Genomic DNA, 22,232 nt, shown 5'->3' on the forward strand with positions numbered 1-22,232 from the left:
GTTTCTTTAAAAGAAAAGAAAAAGAAGGAAATGAATAGGAGGAGGGGAGGGGAGGGGAGGGGAGGGGAGGGGAGGGGAGGGGAGGGGAGGGGAGGGGAGGGGAGAAAAGAAAATCCATATGTGCTCTCTATGCCGGAGGCACAGTTATCATATTAGAGTTTCCTTTTGCCATCAAGCTGGAACTTTCCTTTACCTCTCTCCTGTGTTAGATTCCCTGACTCTCAGATCCCATGTCTTCCTTCCTCTTCCTGGATTTACTCTCTTAATTTGGTGGAACACAGCCACCAGCAACTTCCTGGTAAAGGATATAGGGGAAGTAAAGTTTGAGGCTTTGTCTGTCTGAAAATGTCTTTTTTGTTTTTTTTTTTAAGATTTTTATTTATTTATTCATGAAAGACACAGAGAGAGAATGAGAAAGAGAGGCAGAGACACAGGCAGAGGGAGAAGCAGGCTCCATGCAGGGAGCCCGATGTGGGACTTAATCCCGGGACTCAAGGATCATGCCCTGGGCCGAAGGCAGGCGCTAAACCACTGAGCCACCCAGGGATCCCCCTGAAAATGTCTTTATTCTACCTTCATACTTGTTTAACTTTGGATATAAAACTTCAAGCTGGAACTCATTTTATTTTCCAAAAAAATGTGAAGGTGTTGTTCCACTGTCTTCCATTTTTAATGTTGCAACGGAGAAGGACAATATAATTTTCATTCCTCCTTTGAATGTGACCTATTTCTTCTCTCTGGAAGCTTTTAGGATCTTCTCTTTTACCCTCCCTGACAGTTTCAGTTTCCAATGATGTGCCTGAATATGGATCTTCTTTCACTCACCTTGTCGGACTCCTGCACTGTCCTTTTCAATATGGAATCTCTTATATTACAAAAAATTTTCTAGTACTCATTCATATTCTCTCATTAGCACTCTTCTTAATCCATTGTTGGGCTTCTTAGATTGTCTGATTTTCTTATTTTTTTCTTCTATTGTCTATTTTTATTTTAACTCTCTGGATATGTGCTACTTTGTCTTCCAAATGGTCTACTAAGATTTAATTTATGCTATCATGTCTTAAATTTCAAAGGGTTCTTTCTTCTCTGAATTATCCTCTTTATGGAATCTTGTTTCATGGTTGCAATATTATTTTGTTTTGCTCCAATTTCTTAATTTCTGTTTGCCTTTCTGATTTCCATTTAAGAAGCTTTCTTCAAAAAAGTTGGCAGTTGTAAATTATCTGTTCACTTCTTAGAATGAGTCACTTGAGACTCTTTGTTCACAATAGGTTTATTATCCAGTAAACTTCACTGTAGGTTCATGAAATAGGCTGATTTTTAAATTGGGACCTCACATACTTGTATTTTATAGGACTCTCTTATATATGTTTCTTATTCCTAAAAGCATTTTACCAATCTCCTGCTTTGGGGTTTCAAGCCCAGCTAACAGTGTTAGGATAGCAAGAACTGGGAAGTGTCTGGGAGGACTTTCAGTCCAGTGTTTCATTTCCTTTGCATCCCAGGCTGTCCAAACTTCCATGAAAACAAAACAAAACAAAACAACAAACATTCCTGTGTCCTGCAAGAAATGGGGAGGAGTCTCTAGCTGTGCTGGAATGGGTGGGAGCAATCAGAATTAAACTAATCCAAATACATATTTCAAATCAGTTCTCCTATTTTCAGCCACACTCTGAACCCTAGTCTTCAAAGTATCTAGCATCTCCAACTTCTGAGCTTTTCCAGGGTTCTTAGTGCAAACTGTCTGCCTGATTATTAGCATTCTCTACTGCAAGCATGTGAGTTGTATTTGGCTTAATATACCTGCAATTCATCAGGTATATTAAGCCAAATACAACTTATATATCTGGTTGCCAGTTCCAAAGTATTTCATGGTCTAGCATCTCTCCCATTTTTTTCCTTATAAGTATATTGTTGTTGTTGTTGTTGTTAACTCCTTTACTGTCATTATAGCAGGTTTTCAAAGTGAGGGGGAGGATAAATGTGAATATTCAATTTGCTATGTTTAAGTACAGTCACTATAATTATTTGTTTTATAGATTAAAAATTCCAAATAGAGTAAAAGGAATAAAATATAACAATAAATACTCCTGCAAACCCAACACACAGACTAAGAAATAAAACATAGATACACGTAGATGAATGGATAAAGAAGATGTGGTTTATGTATACAATGGAATATTACTCAGCTATTAGAAATGACAAATACCCACCATTTGCTTCAACGTGGATGGAACTGGAGGGTATTATGCTGAGTGAAGTAAGTCAGTCGGAGAAGGACAAACATTATATGTTCTCATTCATTTGGGGAATATAAATAATAGTGAAAGGGAAAATAAGGGAAGGGAGAAGAAATGTGTGGGAAATATCAGAAAGGGAGACAGAACGTAAAGACTGCTAACTCTGGGAAACGAACTAGGGGTGGTAGAAGGGGAGGAGGGCGGGGGGTGGGAGTGAATGGGTGACGGGCACTGGGTGTTATTCTGTATGTTAGTAAATTGAACACCAATAAAAAAATAAATTAAAAAAAAAAACATAGATACACGTAAGGTCTTTTGTATCTTCTTCTCTAATCCCCTGCTTTTCCTCAACCAGAAATGACTATCATCCTGAATTCAGCTTTTAAACAATCTCACATACATCTTTATATTTTTACTATATAAAGAATTCATGAACATATATTATTAACATATTTGATAGAGGGAGTATCATATTATATATGTCCTTCAACAACTTTTTTCATACAACAACACAGATGCTTTCTTGGATTTAGCCAAAAATGAATGTAGCTTAAACCATTCATTTTCATTGTTGTACAGAATCCCATTGTACAACTATACAAAAATGGATAGATTGCCATGATGGTGAATGAAAAGACATAAAAAAAAAAAAAGAAAAGAGACATAAAGTATGTATACTTTTTGATTCTATTAACAATTTAATGATAGTTAAAACTAATTTATGGTGATAGAAATCTGAATGGTGGTAACCTTTGGGGAGGTATAGTATATTCACCACAAAAATGAGCAGAGTTGCTTTCTGAGGAGCTAGAAATACTTTTATCTTGATAGAAGTTCTATGAGTGTATACATAAATAGAAATTTACTTAGGTCATAATTCTGATTTATGTACTTTATGTATGTTACACCTAAATTCACTTTTTTTAACAAAAGATTATTTATAGAAGCCTGATGTGTAATTGCAAAAATAAAAGGAAACCTGCCAATTGGTAGGGGAATGGATGGCTTAATGTTTTCAATAATCACCTATGTTGTACCATGTATTAACATTTCATTCCTTTTTATTACTGAATAAAAATTAGTCAATGTTTCATTTGGGGATATACTACTTTTATCTACTCAGCTGATGGGCATTTGGATTTTTTCTACTTCATGCTATTAGGAATAATGCTTCTATGAACAGTTGTGTAAAATTTTTATGTGGGTGCATTTCTCTTGGGTGCATACATAGGACTAGAATTATTGGATCATATAGTAACTGTCTGTTTAACTTTTTGAAGAACTTACAGGTGCTTTCCAAACTGGTTGTACCATTTTTACATACTTACCTCTCCTATATTAAGATCCAATTTCTCCACAGCCTCACCATTATTATTATTATCTGTCTTTACAATTATATTCATCCTAGGGGTTGTGAAGTGGTATCTCATTGTAATAATGACATGAATTTTCCTGAATTGCAGTGATTTAATTGTTCATGAATTATAGTGATGTTAAACATCTTTTCATGTGCCTGTTGGCCATTTATGTGTCTTCCTTGGAGAAATGTGTATTCAAAGCCTTTGTCCATTTCTAAATTGGAATATTTATCTTTTTATTATAGAGTTGTAAGAGCTCTTTATAAATTTTGATGCAAGTCCCTTTTCATATAAATGATCTGCATATATTTCCTACCATTCTGTGGGTTGTGTTTTCATTTTCTTGATGGTGTCATTTAAAGCACAAAAGTTTTTAATTTTGATGAAGTTCAATTTATCTCTTTTTGTCTTTGGCTGCTTGTGCTTTCATTGTTGTATCTAAGAAATCATTACCCAATCCAAAGTCATGAAGATTTACTTATATGTTTTTTTCTAAGAGTTTCATAGTTTTAACTCTTACATTTAAATCTGATTCATTTTTATTTAATTTTTGTGTGTGGTGGGAGATAGGGTTCTAACCCCATTCTTTTGCATGTGGATATCCACTTGTCCCAGCACCATTTGTTGAAAAGATTACTTTTTCATCACTGGCTTGTCTTGGCATCCTTGTCAAAAATAAACTGCAAATGTGAAGGTTTATACCTGGACTTCCAATTCTATTTGGCTGATCTTTATGTATATTCTTATGACAGAACTACATTGTCTTGACTATTGTTGTTTTACAGTAAGTTGTGAAATTGGGAAGGGAGTGTTCATCTTTTTCAAGATTGTTTTGGCTATTCTTGATCCTCTGAATTTCCTTATGAATTTTAGGATAAGCTTGCCAAATCCTGCAAGCTTAGCTTAGATTTTGATAAAGATTGTGCTGAAGCTATAGATCAATTTGTGGAATACTGACATCTCAATAGTCTTTAAGATTTATGTATGGGATCCCTGGGTGGCGCAGCAGTTTAGCGCCTGCCTTTGGCCCAGGGCACGATCCTGGAGACCCAGGATCAAATCCCACATCGGGCTCCCGGTGCATGGAGCCTGCTTCTCCCTCTGCCTATATCTCTGCTTCTCTCTCTCTCTCTGACTATCATAAATAAATTTTAAAAAATTTAAAAAATAAGAATTATGTATTTATTTTAGAGTGAAAGTGGGAGCAAGAGGAAGAGCAAAGGCGGAGAAAGAGAAGCAGACTCCCCGCTAACATAGGGCATAATCTCACAACCCTGAGACCAAGATCTCGACCAAAATCAAGAGACCGGTGCTAAACCAACTGAGCCACCATGTGCCCCAACAGCAAGTCTTCTGATTCATGACAATGGGATATCTTTCCAGTTCTTAGATTTTCTTTTATTTATTCCAACAATGATTTGTAGTTTCCAGTTTATAAATTTTGTACTTCTTTTGTTAAATTTATTCTTAAGTATTTAATTCTTTTTGATGCTATTGTAAATGAAATGTTTTGTTCATTTCATTCACAGATTTACGGCAAGCGTATAGAAACTCAAATGATTTTTTTTATACTGATCATCTAGTCTACAAACTTAACAATTTCTAAAATTAGTTCTAATAGTACTTTAGGTGATTCTTAAGATTTTCTATATTTGGGATGCCTGGGTGGCTCAGCGGTTGAGCGTCTGCCTTTGGCTCCCAGTGTGATCCTGGAGTCCCGGGATTGAGTCCCACATCCATCTTCTTGCATGGAACCTGCTTCTCCCTCTATGTCTCTGCCTCCGTGTGTGTGTCTGTCTGTCATGAATAAATAAAATCTTTAAAAACAAAAAAAGATTTTCTATATTCAAGGTCATGCCATCTGTGAACTTCCTTTCTTCCAATCTGGGTGCCTTTATTTAATTTTTATTGTTTAATTTTCCTAACCAGAACCTCTAGTAAAATGTTTGATATAAGTAAAGAGAGTATCTTTGTCTTGCTCTTAATCACAGAGGAAAGTACTTAGAAGTCATTAGATTCAGTTAGCCTGTATTTTGTTTTAGGTTTTCTTTTGCATCTATATTCATAAGATAAATTGGTGAGTATATGTTTTTGTACTTTTATGGTGTTGGTATCAGGGTAAAGTGGCCTCACAGAATGAGTTGGGAAGTGTCCCCTAATCTTCCACATTTTTTAAGCATTTAAAGAACTAGTATTTATTCTTTGAGCATCCGGTAGAAATCACTAGGGTATCCATCTGGGACTGGGCTCTCTGTAGGTAATCTGATGACTAATTCAGTCTCTTTAGTTGTCATACTTTTATCAGATTTCTTTATTCTCTTGAATAAGTTTCAGTGGTTTATATTTTTTTGGGAAATTTGTCCATTCCATCTAAGTTATCTAACTGGCATTCAAATGTTCATAATATTCCATTACAGTCATTTTTATTTCTGTAAGGTCAAGAGTAATGTCCTCTCTTTCATTCCTGTTTTTTTTTAAAGATTTTATTTATTTATTCATGAGAATACACAGAGAGGAGAGAGAGAGGCAGAGACACAGGCAGAGGGAGAAGCAGGCTTCATGCAGAGCCTGACATGGGACTCAATCCCGGGTCTCCAGGATCATACCCTGGGCTGCAGGCGGCGCTAAACCGCTGAGGCACCGGGACTGCCCCATTCCTGTTTTCAGTACTCTCTTTTTAGTCAATGTAGCTAAAGATATGTCAATTTCACTTTTTTTTTTTTTTTTAAAAGAACCAAGTTTGGATTTCATTGACTTTTGCTATTGCTTTCTAATTTCTATTTCATTAATTTTTACTCTAATCTTTATTATATCCTTCCTTCTGTTGCTTTAGGTTTAGCTTCTTCTCATTTTTCCAGTGTGTTAAGGGGAAAGGTTGAGCTATTTATCTAAGATATCTCTTCATTTTTAAAGTAGGTATTTATAGCTATAAAATAACCCCAAATACTGCTTTAGCTAAATTTTGTAAGTTTTGATATGTTGTGTCATTTTCTTTCCCTGAAAGTGTTTCCTAATTTCCTTTGTGATTTCTTCTTTGACTCACTGGTTATTTAGAAGTGGGTTGTTTAATTTCCACATACTTAAGAGTTCCCCATATTTCTTTCTGTTGCATTATCTATGCATTCCATAGTGATTAGAGAACATATTTTGTACTATTTCAATTCTTTTAAGCTTATCAAATCTTGTTTTATGAATGAACATATGGTCTATTCTGGGTAATGTTCTGTGCATACTTGATAGGAATGCATATTTGGTGGGGGGCAATGGGGTGGCTCAGTCAGTTAAGCATCTGCCTTCAGCTTAGGTCATGATCCCAGGGTCTCGATCGAGCCCTCACACGGGGCTCTCTGCTCAGCAGGGAACCTACTTCTTCCTCTTCCTCTGCCTGCCACTGCCCCTACTTATGCTGTCAAATAAATCAATCAATAAATAAAATCTCTTTAAAAATGCATATTCTGCTGTTGTTGGGTGTGGTGTTCTATAGACGTCTATGGTCTAGTAGGTTTACAGTGTTGTTCAAGTCTACAACTTCCTTACAGACCTTCTCCCTAGTTGTTCTATCCATTATTAAAATTACGTCATTAAAGTCTTCAACTATTATTGTTATTTCTGTCAGCTTCTGTTTCATATATTTTGTGCTTCTGTTGTTAGGTACATATATGTTTATAATTGCTATATTTCCTCAAGGGTTGACACTTTTAACATTATAAAATGTTCCTGTCTATCCTAGTGGCATTTTTTGTTTTAAAGTCTACTTTGCTTGGTATTAGTATAGCCACTCCAGCTTTTTAATGGTTGCTGTCTATGTGATATATCTTTTGCCACCCTTTTATTTTCAATCTATTTGTGTCCTTGAATTTAAAATGTGTGTTCTATAGATAGATAGCATGTACAACAGTATTTTTTTAAAAATCCAGTCTAATACTCTCTGCTATTCATTGGGTTGCATAATCCATTCTAAATTTAATGTTATTGATATTGTGAGATCTATGTCTGCAGTTTTTGTCATTTTTTTTCCTCTAGCCTCCCTCTATTGCTTTTACATTAAATGAATATTTTTAGTGTAACATTTTAATAACCTTAGCTTAATTTTTAAAAGATTTTATTTATTTATTCATGAGAGACAAAAACACATAGAGGCAGAGACATAGGCAGAGGGGGAAGGCTCCCTGGCAGGGAGCCTGATGTGGGACTCAATCCCAGGACCCCACGATCACGACCTGAGCCAAAAGCAGATGCTCAACCACTGAGCCAGCTAGGCACCCCCTACTATATACTTTTTAGTTACTTTCTGGAGAATTTCCCAGGTCTCACCATATACATCTTATCAGAATCTATCTCAAATTTATATTACTTAATTCCAAAGGATAAAGAAATGTTATTCCTATATAACTCTATTCCTTTTTCTCCTTTTTTGTAATATTATTATCATATGATAAAATATAGTACATTTTTATATATTACAAATCAACAATAAATCATAATTATTTTTTAATTTCATTTTATATCTTTTAATAAAGTTGAGAGAAAGAACAAAAATATATGTCTAAAGTGTTTGTTAAAAAAATAAAGTGTTTGTTATATCAACATTCTTATTTATCATTTTTGGTTCTTTTTTATTGGTTCTTGTGGATTTGAGTTGCTACCTTGTGCCATTTTCTTAGCCCCCAACTTTCTTCCCATCTATCTTCTTTGTGCTATTATTGGCAAATATATTACACATTATATATGTTATATGCCATCAATATAGTGTGTAAAATATGTAATTAATTGCTTTTTAAATCAGTTAAGAGAAAAAGTACTATATTTTATAACTGCTTACCTACCTTCACTAGTGTTCTTTGTTTTCATGTGGATTTATCTGAAGTCACTTGCTTTCAGCCTCAAGTGTTTCCTTTCCTTGTTTTCTTACAGGGCTCTAAAAGCAATGAATTCTGTTTTTTGTTTGCCAATGTCTTTAAAATTCCAAGGTGGATATGGAATTCTTGGTTACTAGTTCAGCACTTTGACTATATCATCCAACTATCTCCTGACCCCTACTGTTTCTAAAGACTAGTCAGCTGTTAATCTTAGTGGTGTCTCTTTGCATGTATTAAGTAGTTCTTCTTTTTCCTTTTTTTTTTTTTAAGTTTTTATTCAACACTTCCATAAATCACCCAGTGGTCATCACAAGTGTCCTCCTCAATCCCCATCACCATTTCACCCATCCCCCCAACCACCTCCCTTCTGGTAACTGTGATAAATATTGTTTTCTCTTGCTGCTATCAAAATCTTCTCTTTGGGGATCCCTGGGTGGTGCAGCGGTTTGGCGCCTGCCTTTGGCCCAGGGCATGATCCTAGAGACCCGGGATCGAATCCCACAACGGGCTCCCGGTGCATGGAGCCTGCTTCTCCCTCTGCCTGTGTCTCTGCCCCCCTCTCTCTCTCTCTGTGACTATCATAAATAAATAAAAAATTTAAAAAAAATCTTCTCTTTGTCTTTCAATATTTTTACTCTGATGTGTTTTTTTTCTTAAAGATTTTATTTATTTATTCATGAGAGACAGAGAGAGAGAGAGAGAGAGAGGCAGAGACATAGGTGGAGGGAGAAGTAGGCTCCATGCAGAGAAGCCTGACGTGGGACTTGATCCAGGGTCTCCAGGATTATGCCCTAGGCTGCAGGCGGCGCTAAATTGCTGCGCCACTGGGGCTGCCCTCTAAGTTTTTATTTGCTGATCTTCTTTAATTAAAAACTTAGTAGAGAGATGGACCATCCTATGGGTTATTGTATTCCTGGTCTTAATATACAGTAGTTACTTATTAATGTTCATTGGATAGTAAAAATAAATTGGCAAGAGGGAAAGAAGTGTAGCACACACAAAACATGTCATAGAGTAGAATGCAGTGTCAGAAAAAAAAAAAGGTTGCAAAGGTAGGCAAAATCTGACCATAATAAGGTGTCTATTTTATATATACTGAGAAATCAATAAGAATTTTAAGCAGAGAAATTCTGCAAATTTTAAAGTCTAACAAAAGCAAGTATTAAGACAACATACAGCACTATTCAAACAACTACAAACTATCCAAACACTTGGGGGGGTGGCAACTTGATAATATCTGATCAAGCTGAAAATATGTAGTCTACAGCCCAGCAATTCCACTCTCAGTATTTACCTTCAAGATACTCATACATATGCATAAAGAAAATGGTATTAGAATGTTTACTGTAGAATTTTCTGTAATCTTTAAAATTGGAAACAATCTAACATATATTGACAGAAAAATGAGTATGTAGGCACAGTAATATACAGTAATACCATTCAATAATTAAAATAAATTATAAATATATGTATTACCATGCATAAATCTCAAAAACAATGTTGATCAAAAACAGCAAGCTCTTGCATACTAATTTTCTATAAAGTTAACAGTACTATTTTTGTTCATAATTACATAGGAATGCGGGAATTGAACAAAATCATGCATGAAAATGACACTAAATTTAGGATGACAGTTACTTTGGGGGTAAGAAGTAAGAACAGAATCAGAGCAAGAACAGGCCATTAACTTTTTTTTTTTTAAAAGATTTATTCATTTATTTATGATAGACATAGAGAAAGAGAGAGAGAGAGAGGCAGAGACACAGGAGGAGGGAGAAGCAGGCTCCATACCTGGAGCCTGACGTAAGACTCGATCCAGGGACTCCAGGATCAGGCCCTGGACCAAAGGCAGGCGCTAAACCGCTGAGCCACCCAGGGATCCCCTAACTTTTCATTTAAAAATATACAGAAGCAAATAGGGCAAGGCATTCAGATCTGACAAAGCTGGACGGTGGGTACATGAGTGTTCATTACATTATTCTCTCTGGTTTTCTACTGAGGGAAAGATTACTTTGGAGGCAGTATGGAAAATGGACCGGAGTGGGGAAAAGGCAAAAAAGGAAACAAAGAGGACAGTCAGAAGACTTTTGAAATCCAGTGTGAAATGACAAGCAGTGATAATGAGGATAAAAACTGAGGACCTGAGAAAAAAGTGAAACTGAAAGATAGTAAGAAAATCAGCAAAATTAGGTGACAAATTAGATATAAGAACAAAGTGGAAATTTTGGGTTCACAGTCAGGCATTTTTCCTCAAAACTGGAAAACAGGTGGAATGGGTTTCAGGATGTGTTTAAGACCTACTGAGATTGAAGGGCCTATTCAATATCACAGTGAAAGATCCAACAGGAGACAATACAGAAAAGTGATTAGCATCACAGGGTCTGTTATCATAGGTGTCCTGGGTTCAAATTCAGATTCAACCACTTAAACACATTAATTAACCATTCTAGACCTCAGTTTCCAAATCTGTAAAAAGGGGTGGGCAGGTGTCAATAAAAACAACTATTCGCACAGGGCTTTGTGAGATGAAATTAGATATCTGTCAAGTGTGAAGTCTTTGACACAGACTACTTCTTTAATAAATGTCTATAGCTACCATTTATGATGCTTCTTTCTCATTTATAACATACACTTCTATTCTATACATTACTTAAGATTCCTCTATGATTCCACCTGGGTTCCTGAAGCACTTATTATGCATACGTAACTTCAAGATGCTTAGCAACACATCTTATTTAAACTTGCTTAATAATTTCACTAAAGTCAGCATCATTTTCCAACTCAAGAACATACCCTTTATCACATGAATGTATTATGTATGAGATTTATTCTCCACCTTCAAGTAACTCATCTGGGACTTTTTAAAAAATTTTGTAATATTTTATTTATTTATTCATGAGCGACAGAGAGAGAGAGAGAGAGAGAGAGGCAGAGACACAGGCAGAGGGAGAAGCAGGCGGAGCCCGATGTGGGACTTGATCCCAGCACTCTGGGATCACGCCCTGGGCCGAAGGCAGCCGCTCAGCCACTGATCCATCCAGGGATCCCCTCATCTGGTATTTTAAAAGAGGCACCCTTGTATAAGTTTCATACCATATAATTTTTGTCTGATTCTAATTTGTCTTACTATCAAACGTTTATTTCTAGTTATTCCTTTTTCTCCCTAATGGCCTCATTCAATGACAGCTAAATTCTAAGAAAATTTTATTGAAGTTAATCCTGAATGACAATAACATATCACAATATATTTGACAAAGGAAGCATCAAGCTATATCACTTTCTTAAAAAGCAAAGAAAATAAACAAACAAACAAAGCTGGATGGTGGGTACATGAGTGTTCATTACATTATTCTCTCTGGTTTTCTACTGAGGGAAAGATTACTATACTATACTATACTATACTATACTATACTAAAGGATAATACTAACAAAATCAAACAAAAGTTTTTCCACTATTATATGACTATAACAAACAGAGAATCATAAATGTACTAAAGGTCACACTAGATTTCCCATAGGAAAAAAGCTCAGTTCAATATAAAAAGCTTATTCTAAATATTTCCAGTAAGAAATCCTTCAACATTGCTAATAGAATCTATACATCCACAGGAGATAAGTCTATCCTTAGGACTTCTTAACAGAGAAGGCTTGGAAAGAGTTACTATTTCAGAAGAAGAAGAAAACTTCATAGATCTTACTCCATGTCACAGTATTACTAAATATCCAGTTAGGGTTCACATAAACGACCTCGATAATCCCTCATTATGCCTTAAGATCAATTCATCTAAATTTGCTGATGCTAAACTTTCAATTATCATACTATGAGTGTCCTCTACATTAAGGTGATTTAACTGTGGCCTCTCAAAAACATGTCTAGTGCTCCTGGTCCTCATCAGTTTTGTAAAAATGCAGAGCAATGAGAGAAAAATATACTGGAAATCACATAAATAAGTGCATGCCCCTAAAGTCTCAGAACTACTAAAAGAGTAATAAACCTCTTATCTTAAACCTTGAGATAAACATAATAAGGTAAAATCTATTAAAGTGTTTAAAGTAATCTTAATTATTTGACTAACCACATAAAAAATATTCACTAACTCTGCCAATCATTCTTCAAAGAAAATGGTAAATCTAGGTATAAAACAAGCAAATTAATCTCCCATTGCCTTCAATACCAATTAGTCAATCGACTTCTACCTCTTAGGTAGAAATTACATAAATGTATCATTCAGTTTAGAACTGTTAGATGTGAACATCTTTCTTCATTTTTCAGTAACATTTTTTAAAAATCTAGTAAATCTAGTAAAAACCTACCTTTGAGGTTCTTTGAAGTTGATCACCAACATATGTTTTACGAAACTGATCCAAAAACCACAGAATTGCAAGCTCTATTTTCTCATTAGAACACTGAGGCAATCCGGTATCCATTAAAGATATAAGCTGAAAAACTCTTTTCGTGAAGGAGAAAAAAAACTTCAGTGACAGTTCTTATAGAAACAATATTAAAACATTTATTGTCAATTTAATGTAATATATAATCACTTTAAAAAGTGGAAAAATACAAAAGCTCATAAAAAATATTTTTAAAACCATCTGAAATCCTACTACTAAGAGATACTACAATTTGGTCTAATTCCTTTTAGTCTTTTTAAAACATACACATACACATATATACATAGAAACCTACAAGGACATACACTTACTATTTCACTAAAAATTTATATATAAACGCATAAGGTATATACATATATCGTATGCATATATATATGTAAATCCCTAATTTTATACTATATATACACATAGATATAAATATTTGTATCTATATAAAATTTACCTTTTAATAAAAGAAAAATGATACTGAACATGTAGCTTTATATTTTACCTTTTCATTAAACCTATAATTTTTATATAATTATCTATTTGGGGGTCACATGATTCAAAACATTTTTTAAAAATCAAGAGATCCACCAATCAAGTTATTAGCATTTTTTTCAATGAATAATAAAAATTTCACCTGGAAAAACTTACAAGATAATCTTAATAAGATCAAGTATTTTTAATACAAGTATACAACTATTATTACCAGATAATCATAAGTGAACTGAAGGTTAAGTCATATTTCTTAGAGAAAAAAAATTAATTCAATATAATGAAAAGCTTGGTCTAGAATTTTCAAGAGAAATCCTTGTATTACCTATCTATTTTCATTAAAAATTTCCAGTGGATGGCTGACAAGTGCCTGGTGTTAACAAAATCAGCTTATTATAATCATCTTTTAAAAGCCAAGAGGCAGAGGTCGTTGAGGAATAGCACTTTTTTCTCCTTTTTCTAACTATACACAAAGGCAGCTATGTCTATCCTGACCTGCACACTTCCTTCCATGCATATACATAGGAACATACACACATACTGTTAATAGTTTATATGTTCTTCCAGAGATTTTTTTAAATGTATATGCAGTCAAATGCAACTATATATTCTCCTTCCAACTCCTTTAAACATATGGAATATACTATAGTTACAATTCCAAATCCAGCCTTTTCCATTTAACTATCTTACAGATCTTTCCATGTCAGCCATCAAGAGCTTCCTCATTCTCTCTTGCAGCTGTTCAACATTTTATTATATGAATATACCATAATATTTTCAAATACTCTCTACAAATGGGCATTGTTTATAATTTTTTTGCTATTGCAAAAAGGATGGAATTATCCATCTTGTACACATCATTTCACACATACATTACAATATACACTACTAAAAGTAAAACCACTAGTTTAAAGAATTTTATTTTTTTATAATCTTGATAGCTATTATTAAATAGAGAGAGAAACAATTGAAACAATTTATACTTCTATCATTAGTCTATGAGTGTAGTGTCTATATACACTCAGATAATTCAGATGACATGAAACTATAAAATTCATTGAAATATGAAAAACGACATCCAGTGCAGTTTTATTTTGTATTTCACTCATGTATGTGAGGTTAAAATTTTTCCATGTTTTTAAGCCATATATATGTCTTTGTCTGTTACCTGTTTGTCCATATACTTTGCTAATTCTTTCTATTAGGCTTTTTATTGTTGATTTCTACAAATTCTTTACATATTAGAAAACTGAGTCCTTTGCCTGTGATTCAGCTTTAATATTTTTCCATGGTTTTAATTTGTCTCCTGACTTTTTTTTTTATGCCATGCAGAAGTTTTTGTTATACTAAATTTTCATTAATTTTTAAAGATTTCTTGATTTATTTTAGAGACAGAGAGCATGAGTTTGTGTGTGGGGGGGGGGGTTGGTACAGAGAGAGGGAATTTTCAAGCAGACTTCCCATTAAGTGCAGAGCCAGACTCAGGGCTCAATCCCACCACCCATGAGATCATGACCTGAGCCAAAACCAAGAGTCCAACACTTAACCGACTGAGCCACCCAGGTGCCCCTTTTCATCAATTTTTAAACAGATTTTGCATAGTAACAAGGTCTTACCTAAATCTGAGGTATTTTTGTTTTTCTTTTCTTCTTTTTTTTTTTTTACATTTACCTTTTTGATACATTTGAACTTATCTTGAACATGTCTTGTGAGATATGGATCAACATTTTTTCCAAATAGCTACTCATGTGCTTCAACACCACTTCTTTCTTGTAGTATAGTCTATCTTTTGCTCACTATTTCAATTATACCCCTTATCATATACACTCAATTATATCCCTTATCATATACAAATATATCCCTTGTCATATACCCTTATGCATTCAGATTGTTCTTTTTTTCCTAAGAAGATGTGTTTGTTCTGCAATTTTGAGAGGAATGATAAAGCTTTTAGTCTGTGTATTTTTGAATTAGCAGATTACTGGGAGTAATTTTTAGTTAAAAAAATAGATATATACATCAAACTGTGTCTAGATCCAGGTGATTTTTCAAGTGACTTAAACAGACATATCTTGTTTTTTAATTCTTTCCTAAGTGAGACTTCCCTTTTCCTACTCTAGCTCTTTGTTGATTCTATGTACTTGTTCCTTCATTTTTATTTCCTTTTTACAGCATACCAAAATCCTAGGAAGAGGGAAAACCAGAAGACAGTTTGTTGGTATGTCTTTACAACTCAAGTTAAACTGGCGATTTGCATCTGCCTAAGAGGAAATGGGATCCCAGGAAGGAGTTCCCAGCACAATACATGATCCATTGTCAAAGAAGTTTTGGTAGTTGTAAAAGAAGTTCGGCTGCAACAGTCTAATGTCCAAATAACCACGGCCTAAACAATATGGATATTTATTTCTCTCTGTGGCAAATATCCAAGGCAGTGCTCCAGGACTAGCTAGTGCTCCACAGTGTATCAGAGACTCAAAGTGCTTTTCATCTTGTTACACTTGCCTCCATTCACACAATCACTTTTTGGTCTAAGATGGCTATTTTAGCTCCACCCATTATGTCCATATGTCTTGCACATACCACATCTGCTTACATCCATTTGCCTAGAGCACAATCACTTAGCCACATCTAGCTGCAAGAGTCTAGTAAATCTTTAATCAGGTGGCCACATGCCTGGCAAAAGAATCAGGTATTCTATTACTTCAGAAGAAGGGAGGAATAAACACTGTACAGCTAGTAGTCTCTGCCACAGTGCCATTCAAAGATTTGTGGCCACTTTGAAAAGTACTTAAGACCAAAGCTTGTACTGCATATATAATATTCACTTTCAGTTTTAATTTATTGTCCTGCAGCTATTTTTTTCTTCATGTTATTTTTGGTAAAGAGCACGGAGGGAATAAAAAGACAAATATATCATTAAATAATGTTAATCCAAGTATAATCACCATTTCAAAATTCATTTCAAATTCAAAGAAATGAATTTTGGATACTCACTTGTTTGTATCTCTCTACCTACCCAAATAAATAAGTATTCATGCAGTCAATAAATATCTGAGGGCCTACTATATGGTATATGTTCATTAGAAGTTCGGAATATAATAGTGAACAAGCCCTCCAGATATCTATAGTCTATACAGGGAAAGACATATAACAAATGATTAAGATAAAGAATGACAAGTGCTGTAACAATACAAAGAAATTAACGAAGATTCATAATATTCTAGGATGGAACAGGGCAAAGAGTGTGTTGAGGGAAAGGAGAAAGCATGTGTAACTACCTAGAGAGGGAAGAAAAAGCATGGCTCATTTAGGAGCTGAAACAGTTAAATATGGCTATAAAGCAGTCCCTGGCAGGAGATGAGGCTAATAATAAGACAGGCAGGAGCCAGATCATGAAGAACCTGATAAGCCATGTTGATTTTAATCCCAAAAGCAACGGAAAGCATTGCAAAGTCTGAGCAGAGCCTGTTTCTCCCTCTCCCACTGCCCCTCCCCCTGCTCATGCTTGCTTTCTCTCTCTCTCAAATAAATAAACAAAATCTTAAAAAAGAAAAAAAATAAAAAGAAGAGAAAAGAAAAGAAAGCCAGAGAGGAACCAAGGTGTCCATTTAAAACTGTAGCATGAACCCAAGAAAAAGATACAGAGAGCTAAAATGGCAGGGGACATAGAAACAACTGGACCAACTGGCCTAACTAGAAGGCAGAACTGACAGGATATGAAGATGAAGACTATGTGGATGTTGGTGAGAGAAAAAGAAAAGTTAAGGATAACTCCTGGGATGCAGGCTTAGACAAACTGAAGAGATGGTGAGACACATGAAGAGAGTCAGGGCTGGGAGTGGAGGGAAGATAGCTTAATTTTAGTCACTAAATTGAAGACACGTGCGGAGCAGAACATGCAAATGAACATGCAACAGCTTTTTGGAAGTCAGAAGACAAGAATTACTAAAATAGGAGAAAATCACTGAGCAATGTTAAGGGCTCAACTGAGGTAAAACATGGTATCTTAATTGACAAATGTTACCTTTATGCAGAGGTGTGCAATTTCTTTTTTTTTTAAAGATTTATTTATTTATGATAGACAGAGAGAGAGAGAGAGAGAGAGAGAGAGGCAAAGACACAGGAGGAGGGAAAAGCAGGCTCCATGCCGGGAGCCCGATGCGGGACTCGATCCCGGGACTCCAGGATCACGCCCTGGGCCAAAGGCAGGCGTTAAACTGCTGAGCCACCCAGGGATCCCCTGTGCAATTTCTTTTATAATCACTCAACAAATTAGTGAAAACTCTGAATTCCTTAGGGTTAAGGTTTGGCTAGGCAGATGAGATAAAAATACAGCCGTGCACAAAGCAAATGAAGCTTATTCCTCCCTTACTCTAGAGGAACAAACAAACATCAAGAGGTAATAAGTATTGTGGAAAAAATAAACTAGGATAAGGATGTTAGTTTGGATTGGGATGTCAAAGCAGGAAGAGACAGCTGCATACAGACCTAACTGAAGTGAAGGAGTACTACAGAAACATCTAGGAGAAAGCATTCCTAGCAGAAGTGCAAAGGCCCTAAAGTGAGAACATATTTCCAACACTCGAAAACACCAAGGAGGTCAGTGTGGCTGAACTGAATGAGAAAGGGTAGGAAAGGAAGTCAGAGAAGTAGTACAGGAAGCTCTGAGCCATGACACGGACTCTGGAATTCTCATGTGTGAAAAGAAGCCTCTGGAAGCTTATGAATAGAGCAGAGTAATATGATCTAATGGGTAAGAAGTTGAAGTCATCCATAGGATAGCAGAGTTTGGGAAAAAGAACAAAACAAAACTCTGAGCTAGCTGTCAAAGGTGTTGATGAATGATGAGGGATGACAGAGAGACTAACAGGCCAGAGAAACAACGAGGGAAGGAGGGTATCATAACTGAAAGAAGCAGTCATTCTACTAGCACGAGCAAACTGGGAGGATATAAGATGAATAAAACAAAATCTCCGGGTAATCTCTCAAGAGGTTTATATTCTGGTAATGATGAATGAAACTGAAATGACTATAAAATTATCTGTATTTAATTAGAACTGCATGACCTGAGCACAAATAAATTTATTTGCTAAGTTAAGGAAGCATATTTAAATGTTAAAGTAACATGTTTTAATTAAAATTATCACAATATTGGGAGCTTTTATGAATATTAACCTTTTCCTGATAAAATAGCATATAGGTTTTTGGCAGAAGCTTCATGATCTTCCAATTTGGTAGTTTTCTCAGGAGTGAGCAAAGTATATACCAACACATTGAAGGCAACAGTATTACAGTGCCAGTTACTTCTTCATATGAAATTGATATTTTAAAATTCTACATAAAACATCATTCTTATTTAACTTAAAAGCTCAGATTTTAAAACATATTTATATCTTTTTTTATGCCTCAGTTTGAATCTGCTTAGCCCTGTTTACATACCCACCCACCTCACCACTCTCTCTCACCCTCTCTCACCATTCCTTCACCACTACCTCACCACTACCTCTCACCCACTACCCTCATCCACTTGCCTTGCAGCTCCCGTAAAGATTCCCACAGTTCCTGCAGTTGTACATCCTCACTCAGGGGAGAAGAGAGGCCTCTGACAGCTCCAGCCCCTACCTCCCAACTCAGCAGGACAAAAGTTCTGGCTTCCCCAGTGGCACCTCAGAGAGGCCAGGGAACAAAACTACTCCCCAAGAGGAGACTTTAATAAGAAATGGGACACAGAAATAAGCCAACAGAAAACTGGCTTGCCTACAGTCCGTCCTCCCACCGCCATCATGGACTGTTCAAACACAGTGGTTCTATATGTGGCCTCTGGGGAAATCTCCTGTAACAGTGAGCAATCAGTGTGTAATGCACCACCTTATACATTTGATTCTCATTATTCATGGCAGTTATGTTCTATAAAGGCATTGTGAAAACTGAATTAGTGAAGACTGAACCACTGCATTCCTGGAGGAGATACGGGTTAGGTTCCTAAGGAACTATGATCATAATATTTTCATCAACTAACCCACACATAATTTTGTTCTTTGTGTGTTTCTTTTTAAAGACATCTTATTTAATATATTGTTGATTCATTAACATTGAACTCATAGCCAGTACCACAACAACCTGTGCCTGAACAAGGCTTATCTAACATACATATTTTCTCTGTAAGGTACTTTACAGCTTTTCTGTTGTGCTTAGGAACACTAGACAGCATTTCAGCACTACATTGGGGACCACTGTAAATAGCAAAACCACCAACAAAAAGCACAAAAATGTGAGATATATGGGACTAAAGAGACAATGAAAAGGACACTTAATTACAGTATGAGAGTGTGAACCAAAAAGAGCATCTGATCAACTTCAGCTGGAAAGTGGGTATCAGGGAACACAAATTTTTCACCACCAAGCACATATCCACAAATGACTGTAGTAGCACGAGTATTGGTTCTGGGGTTACCAATAAATTTTAGCAAGTACGCAAATCTGCAAAACTGGAATCTGTGAATTAGGAGCACTGACTCTTTGTTTTCTCTTACTCTCTCTCTTCCTTTTCCTTCATTTTATTTTTCCCTTGAAAATGTACCTTTCTTCCCATCCCTCAATAAAGCCTTAGACCATTATAGACTTCACCTAACATTTTGTTTTCTAGGGAATGGCTAAAACATAAATCAAATCTTATTTAAAGTTAAATATGTTGGGGATCCCTGGGTGGCACAGCGGTTTGGTGCCTGCCTTTGGCCCAGGGCACGATCCTGGAGACCCAGGATCGAATCCCATGTCGGGCTCCCGGTGCATGGAGCCTGCTTCTCTCTCTGCCTGTGTCTCAGCCTCTCTCCTCTCTCTGTGTGACCATCATAAATAAATAAAAATTATAAAAAAAAAAAAAAAGTTAAATATGTTGCTTAATGAAAAAAATTAAAATTTTCTACTTGGCAAATATACACCTGCTTTTGTCTATTTCCCTGGCATATATACACCTGCTTTTGTTTATTTCCTGTTATATATTTCTCAGGAAAATAATGCCAGTGGGTATTTCTCTACGTGATGATGAAAAAACTTTTAAAATGATGATGAAAATTTTTAAAAATCAAACTATAACTATAGTAAAAAGTATACTTACTTTGCACTTCACTAAATTATGTCATATCATATTAAAAGATGGCACAGAGGCAAATTATTCACTTTGTTTAAAATTAACCAAAGCATTCTAAGAATGCCTCTACCCATATTTTAGAGTTATCTGATATTAGAAATAATAAATCTTAAGAAAGCTAAAATATTTATGTTCCATTCAGACTCAAGTTTCACTCAAACAAGGGCTAGTTTACAGGTTAAAAAGAGTATGGAAGGAAAAGAAAATTTTTTTCAAAATGCCAACAAATTTATTAAATACCTAGGACTCTATTTAAGAATAGTAATGGAAAATGCCACAGCTTGGCGTAATAATTTTAAGGACTTTGGTAGGGTGATAGTGGTGTCTATCGGGTGGTGGCAAAATCGGGGTGACATGCATGTGGTCAAAAAGCAATAGATAGTCAGTTACCCGATATAAGCTTTGTTTACTATCATTGACTAGATTTTTCACCTCATGACCAAAGCCTTAATAAAAAGCAATGAATTGCTTCTCTTATATTTCTATTCTACACAGAGGAAAACAGACTTCTAAGATCAGTGGAAAAGAATGAAAGCTTAGAAAAAGACCTAAGAATTTTGTGTAAACATATAAGCAGCATTTCAAATCAGTAATGGGTGGGGTTTGCATTAATTGGTTAACAGTATGGAAACTTTGGAAAAAGTATATAAAACAAACATCAAATGTATTAAAAATTAAATATAAAAATCTGAAACCATAAAAGTAGGAGAAAATCTAGGTGAATATTTTTATTATCTAGGTGTGGAACAACCTTTCTAAGCATGAACAATGGGGAAAATATGAAAGGAAAAGATTCAGCAGTCTGAATACATAAATATTTAAATCCATTAACAGAGATATTTCTAAAACGCATTAAAAACATGGAGAAAACATTTTCAAAATGAATATGAAATATTAAGATCTTTGATATATACTGAGTTCTTATAGATATATTAGGGGAAAGATCATCACAAAAGTAGCTAAATGATACAATCTATATATATTTAAAAACCACAAAGAGAAAATATAATTGGGAAAAATAGGAATGGAAGAGTGTTTGATACCATTTGTAACCAAAACAATACAAATCAAAACAAGACATTTTTTAACTATAAACTGGCAAAGATAATGATCCCAAAATCTAGTGTTCAACTGCAAAAAAATGGTAAGTCTCAGAGCCTTTGAGTTCAGAGAATAAAGTGGTATAACACTTCCAAAATGTCATTTGGTAGTAAGTACTGAAACTCTTTAAAATGTTGCAGACCATTCAACCAGTTATTTAGCCTTTAAGAATTATCTCTAATGAAATTCTTTTTTATCTACATTAAAGATATAACTGAAAGAACACTCACCTCAAAAAAGTTTACAACAAAGAACAATTTGAGAACCAACCTAAAATTCCAAAAACTGGGGTATGTATAAATTATGGTATAGCTTAGAATATTTAACATCTAGGTAAAATGTTCACAATATTATGCTTGCTGTTTTTTAAAAGAAGTGTTTGAGTGGGGGGAGAGGGGCATGTGGTAATATAATGCTTACTATTTGCCAGGCACTGTTCTAAGCATCTTACAAATATTAACTCATTTAATCCTTATAATAGCCCAAAATGAATTAGGTATTATTATCTCCATTTTAGTTTACAAGACAGTAATATAGTATAACTTTTGTTCAAAAAATGTTGAAAAAGACACATGTAATGTACATATATCCTCAAGCATTAACTAAAAAGACTCAGTAAAAGGTATGCAGCAAAATGACAGCAAGTTATCTCCAA

The 22,232-nt window shown here is 35.0% G+C and overlaps 1 protein-coding gene and 1 long non-coding RNA gene across 8 annotated transcripts in view; one reads left to right on the forward strand and one right to left on the reverse strand.

Moving 5' to 3' along the window:
* The window catches only part of LOC144312637 (uncharacterized), a 147,194-nt gene extending 125,327 nt beyond the window's left edge, over positions 1 to 21,867 (forward strand). The window contains exons 6-7 of the long non-coding RNA XR_013378160.1: positions 15,499 to 15,544; positions 21,786 to 21,867. This is a non-coding gene — a long non-coding RNA (uncharacterized LOC144312637). The remainder of the gene's footprint in view (positions 1 to 15,498; positions 15,545 to 21,785) is intronic.
* RANBP17 (RAN binding protein 17) overlaps positions 1 to 22,232 on the reverse strand; it is a 307,665-nt gene that overhangs the window by 222,160 nt on the left and 63,273 nt on the right. For all 7 annotated transcript variants that reach the window (XR_013378157.1, XR_013378156.1, XM_077895559.1 and 4 more), the window contains one exon: positions 12,772 to 12,907. Coding sequence is in view for 5 of the 7 variants with exons in the window: in XM_077895559.1 (XP_077751685.1) it covers positions 12,772 to 12,907 (136 nt within the window). In the remaining 2 variants the exon portion in view is untranslated. The remainder of the gene's footprint in view (positions 1 to 12,771; positions 12,908 to 22,232) is intronic.

This window comes from Canis aureus, chromosome 4 (assembly GCF_053574225.1).
Source record: "Canis aureus isolate CA01 chromosome 4, VMU_Caureus_v.1.0, whole genome shotgun sequence".
NCBI classification, from domain to species: domain Eukaryota; kingdom Metazoa; phylum Chordata; class Mammalia; order Carnivora; family Canidae; genus Canis; species Canis aureus.